The following is a 19,954-nucleotide window of genomic DNA, read 5'->3' as shown; positions in this document are numbered from 1 at the left end:
TTAGGATTGAAACCTGCCTACACAAGTCTTGGTGCTCCCCCTGGGAAGGTTCCTGAATTCATTGCCTTTGGAAGGGCAGGCCCCCCCATTGCTGTGTATTTATATCTGGACATTTGGTGGTTTTGTTCATGGTTTTGGGCATGTGTATGAGAGCCCATCTCTGGCGTTCTTTCCTCCACTGGCTCCGTGTGAATCTCCTGGGTGCTAGCTGACAGGAGACCTAAGCATGTTCTGTTGGGTGCAGGGTTCTCTGTTTCAAGGGACTTTAATTAAACCCTGCTGAGACTTCCAGGCTCTGAAGGCCTGGGGGGTTGTGTTTGAGAGAGAGGAAGCTGTCTCATCAGGGAGATGTTTCCATTGCTAATACACGGCAGTACAAGGGAAACACCAACTCAGACAATGTTTGTTACATTAGGTCATTTCAGTGATGTGCTTTTCTATATTATGAATTCTAGCTTTGATAAAAAGGGAGATGTCCATTACCTGATCAAGTGGAAAGATTTACCCTACGACCAGTGTACCTGGGAGATTGACGACATAGACATCCCGTACTACGAAAACCTGAAACAGATTTACTGGAATCACAGGTATGAGCCAGGGAGGCAGTGCGGTCTGTAGTCTGCGCGGGTAGCATAGAGTCATGCAGATCTACAGCATCTAAAGTGACTGGTGATTTTTGGTGCCCCATATTTTGAGTGAAGAACTGGAACCACCTTAAAGGGAATGGATTTTCATTGCGTGGGTGAGCTGCACTTTCTGAAAATCAGGCCCTTTTAAGGTGTCTCAAGTTGGGCACCCAAAATCTCTAGTCCACATATCTGTTTACAGCCTATCTATAGCATCTCGAGTATCCGCCTGTCCGTGTGCAGAAGTCATTCATTTTTATCCGTAGTATTAATTTGACTCACTGCATTTCCAAGACAATCCATTGTGCCTGGCTCTGTCTAGTTTTTAGGAAAAAATATTGGAGTGTGTTTATTTTGAGTAAATTATTACATGAATTTTGGGTGAAATTGCCTGGCTTATTATAACCTACTCATTAATGATCAGGGAGGTTCAGCTGGAGCTGGGGCGGAAAAGTTTCTGTGGGGAAAGAACGAATGGAGATTGGCTGGGAATTCTAATCCATTGTGTGGAGGCCATGAGGGGAATATCCTTCTGCCTATCCAGCTCCCCTTGTCTGATTCATGCCCTCTGTTTAATGGTCTCTTCCAGGGAGTTGATGTTGGGGGATGATATCCAACCGCCAAAGAGGCTGAACAAGAAAGGGAGAAAACTGAAGGAAGAAAAACTAGAAAAACCTCCAGAAACTCCAATTGTTGATGTAAGTGGGGGGTGTGAAGGCAGCAGAGCAGGGGCATGCGATCCAGCTGAGAATCTCACTCGTTCCCCATTCTTGCATGAGCTCCTAAGAAACGTTGTAGTTTGTTTCAGTATTTCTTTGTGTTAAAGCCCAAACCTTGTCCAGCCCTGGGTCTCGCTTTCTGGGGGGCTAACGCTACATCTCATTTACGTCAGAGGGAACCATTTTCAGCTGCCCTCGATTGTACAGTGCAGCACCTTCATCTGAATGGCCACGCCCCACACGTTTTCTCTGTTCATTCCTTAAGCAGAATTATCAAGAGGAAAGGGAGTTTCTCAGGTGTTGGACACAAACAGACCACTGCATGCTGGAACCTGTAGTCTGCAGGCTGCAGCTCTGTACTGAGGAGGAGGACTGCATTTTGGAACTGTACGAACTGCATTTAAATCTTGATTTGGGTCTGTCTGTGTTAAAGCCTTGAGCAGGAACCTAGCGGGCTATAGAGAGAAGGAAGGTGAGGGGGGGAACAGGCTCTGCAGACTTTGCATTCCACCTCTTTCCCCTACAGCCTACAGTTAAATTTGACAAGCAGCCATGGTATATTGATGCAACAGGAGGCACCTTACATCCTTACCAGCTGGAGGGACTGAACTGGCTGAGGTTTTCCTGGGCCCAGGGAACCGATACGATCCTTGCTGATGAGATGGGGCTTGGGAAGACGGTGCAGACCATTGTGTTCCTGTACTCCCTGTACAAAGAGGTGAGTGTTTTGGCACCCATGGAGACAGTCCTTACTTCCTTGGCATCCCATGGGAGCCTGGGGTGCAGCACGCTCACCTGGAATTTGCCTTTCTGAACAGGGCCACTCGAAAGGGCCGTATCTGGTCAGTGCCCCTCTGTCCACTATTATCAACTGGGAGCGAGAATTTGAGATGTGGGCACCTGACTTCTATGTGGTGACCTACACAGGGGATAAGGAAAGCCGGGCTGTGATCCGAGAAAATGAGTTCTCCTTTGAAGACAATGCCATCCGGAGCGGGAAGAAGGTTTTCCGAATGAAAGTAAGTCCTGGCTAGCTACAGCCCTGACCCTGCCTGAGGCAAAGCAAATTTTTGCTATTGGCAGGGGAGAGGGTGAAAGGTGCTAGGAAAGATTAACTGTCTTACTCATTTGGTATGTAGAGAAATTCTCCTCTGTAAGCCTGCTAACAAATGGAAAAAGAAACTCTCTCTTAATGAGCCTCTCCTGGCATCTGTCTCTCTCTTTGGGGCTGTCTTGGGAATTGCAAACCGAGAGCATATTTACTCTGACTTCTCCGACTCCTCGTGCTCATCTGGGTTCCCATTATCTCCGCTCTCATTCTGTCTAATGGCTTTGAGGCAGGTTCTTTGTTCCTGGGATGTGTATTCCACCCATATACGTTACCACTGCAGCAGGGAATTTGCTGTCCTGGGGCTGTCTGGTGAATTGTATTCTTTTTGCCAGGATGCAGGCTCCTTCCACATATGATTTTCTCAGTTTAGCACTCTCTGTAAGATAAAGAACTGTAGTTTCTGTTTCATGTGGCCCAGCCTGTGAACCAGAACACCAGAGAACAGGATTCTGGCATGGAGGGGAGGGATAGAGGAAGGGATGGAAAAGGTTTGCACTCATTTGTGCTAGTTTAAATCCAGAGTAACTCTCCTGAAGCCAATGGATTTACTTGGGATTTATATCAGTGCAAATGAGAGCACAGTGTGACCCACAGAGGGTGAGATTCCTAAGAAGCTGAATCAACTGTTCTCCAAAGAGAGAAGCTGACACTGTTTATAAATGCAGCAGATTTATGATGGGCTTTACAGATTTCTGCAGGACCCTTCTCTGTTTGGTTTATACAGCTCCCTAATTCATTTTAATGCTCAGATGGATATAGATTTTCTGCTGGCTTGATTCATTCCTAGACTGGGCTTGCTGGCATTTTGTAGTGCGGTGCAAACGAGTCCACATTTTTCTTCACGTGTTGGGATGTGTGTAGTATGCAGAAGCACTGAGGGCCAGTGGCAACCATGTCCCCTTGGTCTCTTTAATCTGTGATGTTCTCTCTCTCTTTATTTCATCTAGAAAGAAGCTCAGATTAAATTCCATGTCCTGCTCACATCCTATGAGCTGATCACTATTGATCAGGCTGTTTTAGGCTCTATAGAGTGGGCGTGTCTGGTGGTGGATGAAGCTCACAGGCTGAAGAACAACCAATCCAAAGTAGGTATCTTTCATGGCAGCTGGGAAGAATGTTACTTGGACGTGCATTTACCGTTCCAACTGCACTGCCCCGTCATGGCTGCACTCCCCTTTGATTCCCTCTCTGTGGGTCCAGAGCAGATTTGCTCAGGTTGCACATCAAAAGATCATTTCCCGCACGTCCCCCACCCGACCCCCAAACTCAATTTGGGGTTTGAATCTCATCTGGATTATTCCTGCCTCTTGCATCATCGCTGCCCATAGAAGTCCTGCCATTGGTACACAGCTGCGGTGGTCCTGACACCAGCTCGCTCCTCAGGAGCCGCATTGGCTTAGCAGGGAGAGCAGGTGGGAGGCTTTGTCTGGGTCAGTTCAAGTCAGCAGATGTGACTGGCATGTTTGGGGCGTGGCTGGAGTTCAGGGGAGCCTTCGGGCTGTCACTGATGGGAGCTGGGGGAAGAGATGGGAGGAGGACGGGGCCCTTTGCCTGCCTGGGTTGACGCACAGTGGGAGCAGGGGAGTCTGTTTGGTGACGGTCAGAAATTCCAAACGGAGGTAAAAACACAGAAAAGAGGCAAAGTGGATTTCTTTAACACAGGAAAAAGAAAACTGGCGGTTGGCGTTCAGACGCCACAGGGCGCTACACGGCTTCACTTTGATGTGGGCAAATCTGAAGCGCTTAGAAATGACGATGATGATGATAGATTGCCAAGTCCAGCAGCAGCCACACCTTGCCAGGGTCGGGGCGGGAGCTGGCTCTGCAGGATTCACTCCCGCTTGTCTCTCTATCCCCTCCATGGCCCACAATGGGCTGGCTTACCCACCTGGTCGGAAGCCTTGAGGTGACAGCCCCCCATGCCCCACAGAGCCGGTCAGCACTGCTGCCAGGCCAGCCGGGAGGGCTCACCTGAGAGCGAAGGAAGACGCTCCCTCTCCTTCCCTCCATCCCCTTGGGCTAAATGAGATGCATCCTCAGCGCTCCCAAGCTCTCCTGTCTTGGAAATGGAAAGACTGAGGGAAATTGAGAGACTTCTTCCAGTGGCAAGAAGTCTAGGGCAGATTCAGTTTCAAACCATGTGAGATTTAGTCAAGTCACGCTGGCAGGATAATCATTTCAGCAGGGTAGCCAGTGCCACCTTGGTTAGAGGAACTCCTCCCGGTCTCCCTAGGGAGAGAGAGGATTCCCTGGGCTAGCCTGAATGGCGGGGTCTGGTGGCTGGGGTGGCTACGAGGAGGGAGTGGAGGCTACTCCACGCTGCGGCTGCACTTCGGATTAGCAGAACCAAAAGCTCTAAAATGACCAACTGAGCAGGTTCCACCCCCTCAAACCAAACTGCTCCCACCTGACTCGGCTTCTTGTCCAAGTTCTTTAGGGTATTAAATAGCTACAAGATTGACTACAAGCTGCTGCTGACCGGAACGCCGCTCCAGAACAACTTAGAGGAGCTCTTTCACCTGCTCAATTTCCTGACCCCGGAGAGGTTTAAGTAAGTTGCACTATTTCGCTTCGCTGGCTGGGTGAGTGTCACAGAGAGGCGCGGGCAGGTCGACGGATAGATGGCAGAAGGAGGCCGTCGCAGCGCTGTGCTAGAACGAATAAATAAATATTCGTGTTATACACATTACATGTATATAGTTCTGGGATACTCCCAGCTGGGCTTATTGCCTTCCCCAGCAGTCACTGGACTTGTGGGTGAAAGATTCTTCGATCCATCCTCTTCCTCCCGAGAAGGAGGCATTGGTGGCTTTGGAACTTGGCTAACGTCTAATGTCAGAACAGTAGCAGTAAATCCGCTCTACGTGGCCCGTACCGTTCCTCTGTAGAACTGGAACTACCTTCACAGGGCGGGAGGGTCCTTCCATTGTATTCCCTTCGAGCTTTCCTCATTCAAACCCTGAGGGTATGAATCGCTTGGGTTATGGGTCCCCCATGACCTGCCATGTGCTACCTCATTATGGGTTATTTTTACAGCAACCTGGAAGGGTTCCTGGAAGAGTTTGCTGACATCTCCAAGGAGGACCAGATTAAAAAGCTTCATGATCTGTTGGGTCCCCATATGCTCCGGCGGCTGAAGGCCGACGTGTTCAAGAACATGCCTGCAAAAACAGAGCTGATAGTGAGGGTGGAGCTCAGCCAGATGCAGAAGTAAGTGCTAGTGACTAGCCACCAAGGGCTACAGACGATTCTTCCGGAAGCGCGAGGGCACAGCGCCGCTGGCTTCTTTCACACCGTCGCATTTGTGCTCGGTGCAGCGAGGCTGCAGCCTACGCGGAGGGCATGCAAATGGATTGTTAGGGGAGAGCCACACACCCCCATCTGCACTGAAGCATTCAGCCTTGATAAGAGTTAGCGGCCCTGGCCCCTTCCTGTCACGGCAGTGGGGTGGGGCTGGGTCCTCTGACAGAGGGTTTGGTAAATGGAAGCCTGGCTCCTTGCCCTGTGCAGCGTCTGGCACATGGAGGAAATGATGGATCTGAAAAATCATTAAAATTCTCGGAGCCATTGGAAGCCTGAGAGGTGTAGCTGTGTGGAGTATGCTGAATGCTACAGCTCTGTCTCGCTAGAATGCACTCCGGTGTTCTCCTGAATAATCAGAGTTCCCCGAGGTAAAATCCACTTGCTCTACTGCTGAATGCGGTCAGCCCTGTGGGCCAGAGTCTGCTTTCAGTTACACCAGTGCAGATGTGGAGTCACACAAGGCTCGAGCAGCGGGGCACAAGTCTGGTCTTGCATGCCTGGGTAGAACCCATCTGGTTTTTGCTGATGGTCCCAGCTTTCCACTGACATGCAGAAGAGCAGCAGGGAAAGGTTAATTTATCTTCCAGGAAATACCTGCTCTGGGGCACAAGTTCTTTTCACACAGCTCACAGCAGCAGGAATATTTCTTAACACTTCACCCACCTCATCCGGGGACTCTGACCAGGACGGAGTTATCCAAGAGGGCAGTGGAGGGACTCGACTGACCAGGACCTGCAGAGACAGGATCACATTTTTTAAGTGTCTGGGCCAGTTCTTTTCCGGGTGTAACTCCATAGCAGGTTTCAGAGTAGCAGCCGTGTTAGTCTGTATTCGCACAAAGAACAGGAGGACTTGTTGCACCTTAGAGACTAACCAATTTATTTGAGCATAAGCTTTCGTGAGCTACAGCTCACTTCATCGGGTGCATTCAGTGGAAATCATCCGATGAAGTGATCCATAGCAGTGTAACTCCATTGAAGTCAATGGGATGAATTTGATCCCTTCATTCCTCTTCGGCCAATCCCATGTCGGTGGTAATGCCTTTCCCATCACTGTTAATGCAGGAAGTACTACAAGTTCATCTTGACGAGGAATTTTGAAGCCCTCAATTCCAAAGGTGGTGGGAACCAGGTGTCGCTGCTCAATATCATGATGGATTTGAAGAAGTGCTGTAATCACCCGTACCTCTTTCCTGTGGCTGCTGTGGTAAGTTACCTCGCTTCAGAAGCTCCACATCTGTAATGTATGTGTGCATTGCTGAGGGCCAATGTTTCTGCTCCTTTTCTTTTCAATACACGTGTTCAAGGCATCCTCCAGGTTGTTACACCGAAATCATCTTAAAGGCAGGTCATTTTTTCTGGCCTGAACAGTCTGAGGTGGGCATCTTCTCTCTGAAACCCAGTGAATTTCTCATTCATCTTTCTCCAGCACCATTCATCTTTCTGCACCAAAAAATTAAAAATTCTACACACAATATTCTAAAATTCTGCAAAACTCTCCATATTTCTATTTGTCAAAATAACACCATATATTCATGATGGATTTCAGTGTTTGGCAGGCTTCTGAATTTGCAATGTAATGTTACAAAACCACAGCAGACGTCCAGCAGGCGGAGCAAGTGGACAGCCAACAGACTCTGTCTCTGACCTCATCCCCCCACCGACCATTTATAATAATCCTCTAGTCTAGGGGCTGAATCCTGCTCCTGCTGAAGTTGGTGGCAATCCTCCTGTTGACTTCAGTGTGGACAGGCTTTGCCCCTAGAATGGCAAAAGTAAAGACTCCCTCCACCAACCAAGGATCCCCTTACAATGTTCTCAGGAGGCTCCGGTTTTGCCAAATGGATCCTACGATGGGAATTCTTTGGTTAAATCTTCTGGGAAACTGATGCTGCTGCAAAAGATGCTGAAGAAGCTGCGAGATGGGGGACACAGGGTCCTCATCTTCTCCCAGGTGAGTGAAGAGAATTTCTTTCCCCTCGCCTTCAAGACTCAAAGCCCAAAGCTCTGGGAATTCCGAGGGGAAGGCATCTCCTCCAAAAGGCTATTTTATTTCACAAGTGACAGGTGAGCGTTCTAGTCTCACTTCCCGGCAGTGTCATTTTGATCACAAACTGTTAATTGTGTTGACGATAAAGGACCAGAATGGTTTTCCTACATCTATTTCTGTACTAGGGGATTTTTATTGGATACTGATTGAGATGAATGAGAGAGGTGGTGACAGTGTATCTAGGGGTTGGTGCAGCAGACTTTGGGAGTAAGGACACGTGGGTTGTAGTCCCAGCTCCACCAATGACTTGGCCGGTGGCCTTTGCCAAGTCATTTAATCTTTCTTAACATCATTTTACCCATGTGTAAAACAGAGATAATAATACTAATTCATGTGCCCAGGGATTTTTGAGTGTCAGTGTTTGCAAAGCACGCTAAGAACTCCTATAAAAGGTGCCCTATAATGGCAATTAATAGCACAATAGCTTGTTTATAATATTGCTACTGTTTCTATTCAGTCAGACGCTGGGGCTATGATTTGGAATTGGGGGTGGCGGCCTTGGAATTGTGCACTTAGGCCCAGATCAGCCCTCTGGGTAATGCAAACAGCGCCTCAGGCTTCCAAACACGTCACTCACGATGAGGTTTGCAAAAGGCACCCGCACGCCTGCTCCTTTCAGCAGCTAAATTTCCAGGGGTGAGATGTCATTTCCCACTGGCCAAACCCACTTTTTGTTTTCAGGCAAAATCTCCCCCCAGGTGCTGCGTTTGCAGCCCCCCAGTCCCACTCTCCGGGGCAGTGCACAGCACCTTAGGGTGGGATTCTCTCTCTAGATGACGAAAATGCTGGATTTGCTGGAGGATTTCCTGGAGTACGAGGGTTATAAATATGAGCGGATAGATGGAGGGATCACGGGAGGCCTGCGCCAAGAAGCCATCGACAGGTTTAATGGTACGCATTATTGCTATTATTTGTAAAGAACACAAAAAATCAGAGCTTCCCTTTCCATGCATGGTGCAGGCAGCATGTGTCCTGAGCAATCCAGGACTCCGGTTTAATGTCATGGGGGTAATGGTTCTGAGGGTGAGCTGCGGGGATTTTTGTTCTGTATCAGGCACGTGACTAACACAGCGCTGTCTGTGTGTGTAGCTGCACGAGTGACGGGACCAGTGTATAACGTGATGTCTGATTGGCTGAGTATTGGCATCTCGTGAGTGGGGGCAAAAAACTGGTGAATACGGGTGGCCGTGCACAGCTGGTTGATAGCTGCATCCCTGCACACGTGCAAGCTGCACTTTCCCAAAGCTCGTGTTTCGATGTACCCCCCTTAAGGAGCCTGGTCTCCCAAGGGTACCTAACACCTGCAATAGGCACTGCCCGCAAGATGAAGAATCCGAATAATCCAGAACATGAATCCACGTACTTGTTTCCACAACTGACACTGAACGCTGAACTCACTGAGTGTGAGCACCGCTGGGCCCGATGCAGCTGGGGTGTCTGAGAGCACAGTGGGTTTTCAGTCTGTCGGTAATTACTAAGGCTGCGTCTGCACTCTGAGCTCGTGATTCCCAGCTCACCTGCACGCACTTGTGCTAACTCTCATTGAGCTAGTGTGCTAAATATAGTCAGATAGCTGAAAGCTCGACCGATGTTCTGGGCCAGACCTTCCAAAAGTGCAACAGGTGAACCAGCCAAAATGCCTGTGTGCGCTCACCTGGATTTACACGGTGCAGCTGAGCTCAGAATCTGGCTATCTGTGTCCACCAAACCCTGCCTTTGCTCATGAAGCAGGTAACTGCGTGCCCCAGAGGGCGCGCACCTGCTATGCCAGGGTGGGTTTTGCAGACCTGCCTGTCGTGCTCACGTGTGCAAGTCCAGCACTGTGCTGCATAATGAGGGATGTTTGTAACATGTTGACTTAGACGCTTTTAATCGAGTCACATGGTTGAGTCCCAGGGTGTTAACGACAGGTGCTGCCTAGTCTGAAGGACTTGTCTGTCTCAGTGAATTGCCAAGCTTTCCCTGAGAGCTGGAGTTTTATTTTTTCCCAGTAACTGATTTCTAGTGACTGACACACTTGTTAATCCACCCCTCCCCCCCCCCCGCCCCGGTCTAAGCATCAAGTTTTCTTTTGGTGGGTTTGTTTAGACTGAATGCTCCCTGTGTTTTATCACCTAAACACAGTGTCCCGCATTTCCAGCTGAACCAAAGCCCCTTGTCTCACCTTACACCCCCTTGTGGGTTTGTCTTCCTCAGCTCCTGGTGCTCAGCAGTTCTGTTTTCTTCTCTCTACCCGAGCTGGGGGTCTGGGCATAAACCTTGCAACGGCCGACACCGTCATTATTTATGATTCTGATTGGAATCCCCACAATGACATCCAGGTGTGTTGTGCTTTCTTTTCCTTGTGCTATAGAGTGAGTATGTTCCAGCTGCATCCCCTGTTTGCATTTCCTGTACGCTTGCTGGCACTCCGTGTATATTTCAATAGTTTTTTTCTCTAAAGAGTTGCTGATGCTTCTTGGAAAATGTAGGAAGGAATGACTCCATTTTGAAACCCTTCTGCTTTCTGTGCCCTCTGGTATTGCTTTGGCCTCTTTCTTTCCTATTTCAGAGTAACAGCTGTGTTAGTCTGTATTCGCAAAAAGAAAAGAAGGACTTGTAGCACCTTAGAGACTAACCAATTTATTTGAGCATGAGCTTTCGTGAGCTACAGCTCACTTCATCGGATGCATACTGTGGAATCTTCAGAAGACATTATATACACAGAGACCATGAAACAATACCTCCTCCCACCCCACTCTCCTGCTGGTAATAGCTTATCTAAAGTGATCATCAAGTTGGGCCATTTCCAGCACAAATCCAGGTTTTCTCACCCTCCGCCCCCCACACACAAACTCACTCTCCTGCTGGTAATAGCCCATCCAAAGTGACCACTCTCCTTACAATGTGCATGATAATCAAGGTGGGCCATTTCCAGCACAAATACAGGTTTTCTCACACACCCCCCCCCCTTTTTTCCAAAAAACACACACACACAAACTCACTCTCCTGCTGTTAATAGCTTATCCAAAGTGACCACTCTCCCTACAATGTGCATGATAATCAAGGTGGGCCATTTCCAGCACAAATCCAGGTTTTCTCACCCCCCCCCGCCCCACCCCCCCCCCACACAAACTCACTCTCCTGCTGGCAATAGCTCATCCAAACTGACCACTCTCCCCACAATGTGCATGACAATCAAGATGGGCCATTTCCAGCATAAATCCAAGTTTAACCAGAATGTCTGGGGGGAGGGGGGGTGTTAGGAAAAAACAAGGGGAAATAGGCTACCTTGCATAATGACTTAGCCACTCCCAGTCTCTATTTAAGCCTAAATTAATAGTATCCAATTTGCAAATGAATTCCAATTCAGCAGTTTCTCGCTGCAGTCTGGATTTGAAGTTTTTTTGCTGTAAGATAGCTACCTTCATGTCTGTGATTGCGTGACCAGAGAGATTGAAGTGTTCTCCGACTGGTTTATGAATGTTACAATTCTTGACATCTGATTTGTGTCCATTTATTCTTTTACATAGAGACTGTCCAGTTTGACCAATGTACATGGCAGAGGGGCATTGCTGGCACATGATGGCATATATCACATTGGTGGATGTGCAGGTGAACGAGTCTCTGATAGTGTGGCTGATGTTGTTAGGCCCTGTGATGGTGTCCCCTGAATAGATATGTGGGCACAGTTGGCAACGGGCTTTGTTGCAAGGACAGGTTCCTGGGTTAGTGGTTCTGTTGTGTGGTATGTGGTTGTTGGTGAGTATTCGCTTCAGGTTGGGGGGGCTGTCTGTAGGCAAGGACTCTCTCTGGTCACGCAATCACAGACATGAAGGTAGCTATCTTACAGCAAAAAAACTTCAAATCCAGACTCCAGCGAGAAACTGCTGAATTGGAATTCATTTGCAAATTGGATACTATTAATTTAGGCTTAAATAGAGACTGGGAGTGGCTAAGTCATTATGCAAGGTAGCCTATTTCCCCTTGTTTTTTCCTCCCCCCCCCACCTCCGACGTTCTGGTTAAACTTGGATTTATGCTGGAAATGGCCCACCTTGATTGTCATGCACATTGTGGGGAGAGTGGTCAGTTTGGATGAGCTATTGCCAGCAGGAGAGTGAGTTTGTGTGTGTGGGAGGGTGGGGTGGGGGGGGTGAGAAAACCTGGATTTGTGCTGGAAATGGCCCACCTTGATTATCATGCACATTGTAGGGAGAGTGGTCACTTTGGATAAGCTATTAACAGCAGGAGAGTGAGTTTGTGTGTGTGGTTTTTGGAAAAAGGGGGGGGGGGTGAGAAAACCTGTATTTGTGCAGGAAATGGCCCACCTTGATTATCGTACACATTGTGAAGAGAGTGGTCACTTTGGATGGGCTATTACCAGCAGGAGAGTGAGTTTGTGTGTGGGGGGGCGGAGGGTGAGAAAACCTGGATTTGTGCTGGAAATGGCCCAACTTGATGATCACTTTAGATAAGCTATTACCAGCAGGAGAGTGGGGTGGGAGGAGGTATTGTTTCATGGTGTCTGTGTATATAATGTCTTCTGCAGTTTCCACAGTATGCATCCGATGAAGTGAGCTGTAGCTCACGAAAGCTTATGCTCAAATAAATTGGTTAGTCTCTAAGGTGCCACAAGTCCTCCTTTTCTTTTTTCTTTCCTATGGCAGACACAAAGCAAATGCCCTAGTAAAAATGGAAAAGTGAAGGGGAAATGCGGGGTAGATCCCATTTCCAGGTAAATGGTGCTAATGATCTATCGCCCTTCAGTTACACACAAGCTTTTCAAGCCCTCCAACGAGGTTTGCCCCCCTGTTAGGAGAGGGGGATGGAAGATAAGGGCAGAACATGTTTGCAGCTAGCAGGTTCTCAGCTTAATCTTTTACAGCTCGCCCTTTGTTCACCACTCCCAGTTCAGCCTGCAATGCCGGTAAGAACTGGAAACACAGGCTGACTAGATTCCCACTGTCAGGATGAGAATGTGGGGTTCCTGCAGCAGGGAGACGTCCCCAGGCCGTGCTCCTGTGTGCGACTTGTTGGTGACGTTGCCCACGTGGAGGGAGGGGCCCAGCTGGTTGTTGAGACCAAGGATTAGTCAGACTAGGCCTGTCAGTAACTCCCCCGGGTGCTGTTCCCCACAGGCATTCAGCAGAGCTCACCGCATCGGACAGAACAAGAAGGTGATGATCTACCGCTTCGTGACGAGAGCCTCCGTGGAGGAGCGCATCACCCAAGTGGCCAAAAGGAAGATGATGCTGACCCACTTGGTCGTCCGTCCAGGGCTGGGCTCTAAGTCTGGTTCCATGACTAAGCAGGAGCTGGATGACATTCTGAAGTTTGGGACTGAGGAGCTCTTCAAAGATGATGTGGAAGGTGAGACGGGGAGGGAAAATGTCCTGAATGAGAAGCCCAAGAGAACGTATAAGGTGTTTTTACGCTTCACCAGCCTGTATTGTCTCGCCACTTCCCAGCCCACCCACATCCCTGCTGCCCTTTCTGTTTCAGGCATGATGTCGCAGGGCCAGCGGATCACCATGCCTGACCCTATGACTCCCTTTCCCGAAGCACCGTCATCCAAAGGGGGCGCCGTGACTCCAAGCATGAAAAAGAAACATGGAGGCACCCCGCCAGGTATGTAAAGCGTAAGAGAACAGCTGCCCCCTGATGGCATTGATTGCTGGGATTAGGCAGAGCGCTGTGTTGGGGGACGGGGTGGAGGACACGGAAGGGATCAGCAAGTTTGCAGCCAGAAGATCCTTGACTGAGGCTTTTGCAGCTTGTCTGTGCCACTTGCTCGCCTGTTCCTCCGCTCTGTGCAATTCCTTCATGCTTTGTGCCCCTCCCGATGCATCTGGCTCTGGGGAGGGGAACGTCGGGGGAGCGCTCTGTCCCCGGCTCTGGGGAGTGTGCTCTCACATCTCCTTGGTTGTGCCATTCAGGGGACAATAAAGACGTGGAGGACAGCAGTGTGATCCACTACGATGACGCTGCCATCTCGAAGCTCCTGGATCGGAACCAGGACGCGACTGATGACACAGAGCTGCAGAACATGAACGAGTATCTCAGCTCCTTTAAAGTGGCCCAGTATGTCGTGCGAGAAGAGGACGGTGCGGTAATGTGATTAGTATCATGTCTTGAATTTAATCTTTTTGGGTACTTGCCCCTGTTTGCGTTTCCTCCTCCTCTTTTCTTGTGTGTTGGGAAAATAATTGTGCAGAAGCTGGGAATCCCTCCCGCCCCAACCCTGTGTGTGGGATAGTTTGAGTTCAGTGGGCAGAGCTCCCCGAGAGCCCCAGCACGCAGTCGGCAGGTGCTGTGCGATGCCGGGACCCACAGGCTAGGGTCTGGCACGACTGGAGCGCTGCCACGTTCTGGGGCTGGAGGAGGAGGATGCACGTGGCCCTACTATTCTACCAGTGAGAACTCAGCTCCTGAGACCAGCCCTCAGACAGAGCCAAGCCTTCTGCTGGGTGTGCAGACAGCCGTGGCCAGGGGAACGAGGGTGTCCACATTCCCCTGTCCAGGCCCTTACAGCTGCCTCTGGACAGCTCGACTCCAGCGCACCCACAAAGAGAGAGGTTCCATTCTGTGCTCTGTCCCAGATTCCCCATCTGACCCTTAACAAGCACCTCAGTTCCCATCTGTAACGTGGGGTGACAGCCCTGTCCTGCCTCCCAGGGGTGCCCTGAGGAGACTGTGTGGGGGGGCACTAGATAAACCCCTGACAGAGGGCGTCTGAGTGGGGTGTCCTGTCCCCCTTGCCCATCTCCCCTGTCGAGGGGATGACCTGCCCCCAAGGCACCAGCCTCATTTCTTTTGCTCTACAGAGGGGTGTCCTGCCAGGCAGACAAAACCCCTGGGAGTCTGGGACCAGACACGCTGCTGTTTACATATCGTACCATGACTGTTGACTCCCCTGGGAGCCGCTGGACTTGCTCTTCTTCATCTCTCTCAGGCCGACCCTGGGTGCTTATTTCTGGAAGTCCCAGCAGATTTCCCCCTTGACATTAGTGGGGTTACACTGCTGGGATTGTAGGGGGTATTTTGGGGGTACGAATGGCTGGCAGGAAGCAATGCCCCAGGCCACTGACACCCAGCTGTACCCTTGCACCAAGGTCGCCATTGCTGGGTAGGAGAAATGGCAGGCGCTGAAGCGGGACAGTTTATTTAACGTAACGCTTGACCCTGGGTAAGAAGGGACAGAGGCGGAGTCTCCTTCCTGCGGGCTGGCGGCGCTGGAAGCACCGGTGTCCCCGGCCCGCGGCTCTGCTCTCAGCCCCCCTCTCTTTGAAGTGCCTTTCAGGAAGGGCAGCCTGTGTGGAGCAGCAGGGGCTGTTCGGGGCAGGGCTAGCACGGAGCTGAGGTGCCTAACCTCCCCACCCTCTTGCTCTCCTGTGCTTTCAGGAGGAGGTTGAGCGAGAGATCATCAAACAGGAGGAGAACGTGGACCCCGACTACTGGGAGAAGCTGCTCAGGCACCATTATGAGCAGCAGCAGGAAGATCTGGCCAGGAACCTTGGCAAAGGGAAGAGGATCCGCAAACAGGTCAATTACAATGATGCCTCGCAAGAGGACCAAGGTACGGCTTCTGTCCTCGGAACCGCACGGGACCTGCGGCTGCCGCTGGAGAGGGGGTCGGGCTGTTGGGTTTTGACTGAGAAAAAGGAGCGCGACCAGGCTGGCAGGTGCACGTGGTGCTTGTGGGGTGACCGTGCCACTGTCTGAGATGTTCCCCTGCTGTGTTACTGGGCGGGGCGAGCGGTCGGGGACCGGTATTATACGCCGAGCGAGGGGATAGGCAATGTGTTGCAATCAGAGTTTAGAGATTCTGGGCAGGATCTCAAGGCTGGCGGGTTCTCAGAGAGCAGGTTATGGCTCCTTGAGCTCCAAGTTGTCCTGGTCTCGACACAAGTCAGAGCAGCCAAGGAGTTGTTTAGGTCTTGAGAGGACATGACATCAGCTAGGGTCTAGTTCTCGTCCTGTAGCGCTGGACTCTTTGGAGTCATGGTCCTGCTCTGCTCTGTCTTGACAGCAGGTGGAATCAGTCTGGTGACTGGGATGCCATGCACTGGTCTCACTGATGCCAGCTGGCTATGCATCCATCAGCTGTGAATTGGCAGAGCAGAGCTGTATTCCAGCTGGTCCCCACCATCCCTCCATGTTGGGATGGGGGGCAGATGGGGTAAGAGTTGCCTCAGACAGGGAGAAATGCCCCCCCGCACTGGGGGCTTCTCACACTGGCAGCGGTGGCCAGGCTTCTGCCCCATGCGCCGCGCAGGTGGGAAAGGCCTTGGCAAGTCGAAGGACCAGGCCCGTCCAAGCCTCTCTTGGGAAAGCTCTTCCCTGTGCCGAGTCCCAGATCTCTCTCCTGAGGGCATGTGGAGAGGTTGGTGGGCACAAGACCGCTCCTTTGACCTCTGTCCCCCTGTGCTCTGCAGAGTGGCAGGATGAGCTCTCCGATAACCAGTCCGAATACTCCATCGGCTCCGAGGACGAAGATGAAGACTTTGAAGAAAGACCCGAAGGTCAGAGTGAGTTGTGGCATTTATTACTCTTCAAATTCCTCCCTCTCGACAACGCCAGAGACTTGCATGCCTCCCTTAGCTGCCCTCACCCCCGCCAGGCCCTTCGAGAATGACAGACAGGCAGGCAAACTGGATAAAAACGTATCTGCTGGAGGAGACTGGTTGGCGGGTGGGCTTGGACTTGGGATGTGGGGTTCCCCTTCTGGCCCTGGTCAGGAGTGGCTGCAGGCTGGCTCCATTTGCGGGCTTTCGGGTCTTTCTGAAATGCCTGGAGCATCCCAGCTTTGTGTCACAAGAGCCCCAGGCACCGATTGCTGCGCTTGCTGGTGGTCTCAGAAGAGCAGCTGTGGACTGAATGGGCCATGGATGCTGAACGTCCCTGGGACGAGATGGGGCCCGGAGCAGAGCAGCATGGAGAGGCTCACAGGAGCCTGTCCTCTGTGAGGGGTCTTCTCCATTTTCCCTTTACCGCCCTGCTTCCCCCAAAGGCTCCAGGACGCTGCCTCCTTTGGGCGTGAATCTCTCCTTGGAGCTGATCAGTGCTGCTCCAGGCATTGGCTCACTCCAGAAAGATACACGGTGCTTCCGGCCCCACTCCCCAGTGGCCCAATGTCCTGCTGCTCGAGCTCTGCTCCCTGTGTGGCAGCATGTTGCTGTGACCCGAGCCCAGGATCAGCCCTTTAATGGCATGAGCGGCAATGGGTCGCTAAGGTGAGTCTGGTTTGGAGTTTCCAGGAGGCCTCTCTTTGTGCCTGGCTCTTTCCCTTACACCCCTCTCGGGTCCCAGACACAGTTATGGTCTAGTTCTTGCGCTGTGGTGAGAGGCTCTTAGGAGATGTGGTCCAGCCCTGGGCCGTCATGACAGCAGGTGGAATGGGTGTGCTGGGCAGGACGTCGCCTGTCCGTCGCTGACCATACCAAGAGCGTTCCCTTTGCTGCATTGCTGTGTGACAGACACCACAGCGTCTTAGCCAGTGGGAGACGGGTCAGCATCAGCATCAGGCCTGGGAACCAACACCTGTTCTACAAAAGCATCCTGCGTCTCTGTGGGCCTTCCCCACTGAGCCTGTTATGTACAGCCTGCAAATCCTCCTTAGTGACTGGTAGCCGAGGATTTAATGCAGGATGTGATGCCACAGGCTGACTTCAGCGGGTCCTTGCAGTGCATGGGGGAGATGTACCAGGTGTGGTCACAAGAGGTCCCCAGAAAAACAGCAGATTAGGCTCATTGTGTTCTAGCACCCAGGGCTTTTGCAGGAAGGAATGCAGGATGGTTTCTCCTGCACTGCAGTGTGATGCACAGAGAACTGGACCCTGATGCACACAACGGCTTGCCCAGAACTCAGGGCCCAGCAGTGATGTTCCAGCTCTGGCCACGGTGTGCACAGAGTTTGCTTCTGTCTTGTTTTTAGAGAGGACTCTGGGACGCTGCTGTAGCCACTTTAAGGTTCCAGACCTCTCCCCACAGCCTTACCCTGGCTGCAGCTCGTGCCACATCCCTGCGGATCTTACTGGGACCTGCACCTGGGTCACAAGCACCATCTGTCCCAGCCTGCAGTGACTGGTGTGTATGCTGAGGGGAACCTGTGGTAATATCCACATCAGAGCAGTGCAGGGACTGGTTCTGTTGTGCCTGCAGACCCGTACCAGGGCTGGCAGTCCAGGTTTTCTCCATCAGCAAACGTGGCTTCTTTACAGAGTATGTCGATTGCCTCTAGGTGGCAGGAGACAGTCACGGAGGCAACTGAAGAGCGACCGAGACAAGCCTCTGCCCCCTCTGCTGGCAAGAGTTGGGGGGAACATTGAGGTAAGCCGTCATCAGCGTGACTGCCATGGGGGCAGAGCCAGGGCCAGCCTTACCCCGTGGGGGAGCTTGGCCTGATTCGTACTTGTATCGTCCATTCGTATCTGTTCAGACTAGCTCTGGCTAAACCCTGCTGCGGGGCACGTTACGCTCAGAGATGCCCCGTGCTCTCGCAGAGCTGTGCTAATGGCCGTGCTCTCTGCAGGTGCTCGGATTCAATGCCCGGCAGCGCAAGGCCTTCCTGAACGCTATCATGCGGTGGGGCATGCCGCCCCAGGACGCGTTCAACTCACACTGGCTGGTCCGAGACCTTCGCGGGAAAAGCGAGAAGGAGTTTAGGTAAAGGCTCCCTGGACGGACACAGCCGGCTCCGGGCCCTGGGCTCCGGTTGGTTGCTTTCTGCCATTTTCACTGGACTCTCTCGAGTGTGCAATACAAGTAAGCACTCGAGAAAATCTCGGCTGCACTGGGGGGGCCTTTGCATTGCACGGTGTGTGGAGCCTGGCAAGTGCCCTCGATAAGTGCTTTATAACTGAACCCTTGGATATACCGGGCCACAGCTCCCATAAATGGGCCCAGCTCCATTAACTTCAGTGGAGTTTCGCCCAGAGTCATTCTCTCGGCAGGCCGGACCCTTGGTGAGCGCGAGAGGCAGAAGGTCTCGCATAGGACATGGCAGTCAGTTAAAAGCAGCAGTCGGCTCTGGAGAAATGAAGAAAAGGCTTCCCAATCAGAGCTCTGCCCCAAAGAGCTGCAAAGCCCCCAACATGGTCACTGCCCAGGCTCTGTGTAGGTGGAGGGGACCCCAGGCTTAGACAGGCCATCAGTCCTTGCCTGTCTCGACAGGTTTCCTAGGCAACTGCATCATTTAGGTTGTAAGCTCGTCAGGATGGACACTGCCTTATTATGTGTGTGTACAGTGCTCCACGCAACGGAGACTATTGCTGCTGAGCTACAAGTAAATAATTACACTTCACACCCGGAGAGACATTGACCCACAGTGTGAAAATGAAAGGAGAAGAAAACGAATGGTTCCCTATAAATACACACTGCTTCTCTCCCCCCCTGAGATTCCGGTCGGGAGTGAGAGCTGCAGGCACTCGGCAAGTGGAGAAGGGTCCAGGGCACCTCAGTCAGACTGAACTCTTCCTTTCATTTCCAGGGCTTATGTCTCTTTGTTTATGAGACATTTATGTGAGCCTGGAGCAGATGGTGCTGAAACCTTTGCGGATGGCGTTCCCCGAGAAGGGCTGTCGCGCCAGCACGTGTTGACGAGGATAGGAGTTATGTCACTAGTAAGGAAGAAGGTGGGTGAGTAGAGTTTGGACTGTGGCATTGCAGGTATGTTCTGGGCTCCTCTGAATGTCGCTGACTCTGCTGAATGGCTTCTTGCCAGTGACCCACTGAGTATGCCTCTAAGAACTGAATGTAGAGTACACGGGGGTCTATGGAAACTCCCCCTCTTATTAAAATAACAGCACAAGCTGCCTGCCAAGCCCTATGGGTCCTTGATCTCTGACCGCCCAGTCTGACCTCCTGTATATCACAGGCCAGAAAACAACCCCCACCGATTCCTGCATCCAGCCCAACACCTATGGCTGATCCAGAGCATATCGTTGAGCAAGACACCTGCTTTTCATGTTGGGCCCTGAGTCGGCTAGATATTTAATCACCTGCCAAACTTGAAGCATGTGAGTGGTTCTGCTGAAGCCAGTGGAACTAGTGTTTAAAATTAGGCATGTGCGTAAGTATCTAGCTGAATTGGGTCTTCGGAGATGCCAAGTGATGGAGAGCTTTCCACATCCCATGGTTAAAAAACAATTGGTTTGGATTTGGGTG

At 51.4% G+C, this 19,954-nt stretch overlaps 1 protein-coding gene across 6 annotated transcripts in view; it reads left to right on the top strand.

The window, feature by feature from the left end:
• Window positions 1–19,954, top strand: part of CHD5 (chromodomain helicase DNA binding protein 5) — an 85,416-nt gene that overhangs the window by 45,905 nt on the left and 19,557 nt on the right. For 5 of the 6 annotated variants that reach the window (XM_074975335.1, XM_074975332.1, XM_074975333.1 and 2 more), the window contains 19 exons: window positions 456–587; window positions 1,216–1,324; window positions 1,872–2,063; window positions 2,164–2,364; window positions 3,404–3,541; window positions 4,886–5,007; window positions 5,493–5,666; window positions 6,824–6,965; window positions 7,581–7,712; window positions 8,582–8,699; window positions 10,005–10,129; window positions 12,928–13,159; window positions 13,292–13,417; window positions 13,726–13,898; window positions 15,191–15,365; window positions 16,225–16,317; window positions 18,030–18,118; window positions 18,321–18,454; window positions 19,278–19,422. In XM_074975335.1, the coding sequence (XP_074831436.1) occupies window positions 456–587; window positions 1,216–1,324; window positions 1,872–2,063; window positions 2,164–2,364; window positions 3,404–3,541; window positions 4,886–5,007; window positions 5,493–5,666; window positions 6,824–6,965; window positions 7,581–7,712; window positions 8,582–8,699; window positions 10,005–10,129; window positions 12,928–13,159; window positions 13,292–13,417; window positions 13,726–13,898; window positions 15,191–15,365; window positions 16,225–16,317; window positions 18,030–18,118; window positions 18,321–18,454; window positions 19,278–19,422 (2,752 nt within the window). The remainder of the gene's footprint in view (window positions 1–455; window positions 588–1,215; window positions 1,325–1,871; window positions 2,064–2,163; window positions 2,365–3,403; window positions 3,542–4,885; window positions 5,008–5,492; window positions 5,667–6,823; window positions 6,966–7,580; window positions 7,713–8,581; window positions 8,700–10,004; window positions 10,130–12,927; window positions 13,160–13,291; window positions 13,418–13,725; window positions 13,899–15,190; window positions 15,366–16,224; window positions 16,318–18,029; window positions 18,119–18,320; window positions 18,455–19,277; window positions 19,423–19,954) is intronic. The other variant, XM_074975334.1, reaches the window with a different exon arrangement.

Source organism: Natator depressus, chromosome 18 (assembly GCF_965152275.1).
Source record: "Natator depressus isolate rNatDep1 chromosome 18, rNatDep2.hap1, whole genome shotgun sequence".
Lineage (NCBI taxonomy): Eukaryota > Metazoa > Chordata > Testudines > Cheloniidae > Natator > Natator depressus.
Note: the sequence above shows the minus strand (reverse complement) of the source record. Positions and strands in the feature narration are given on the sequence as shown.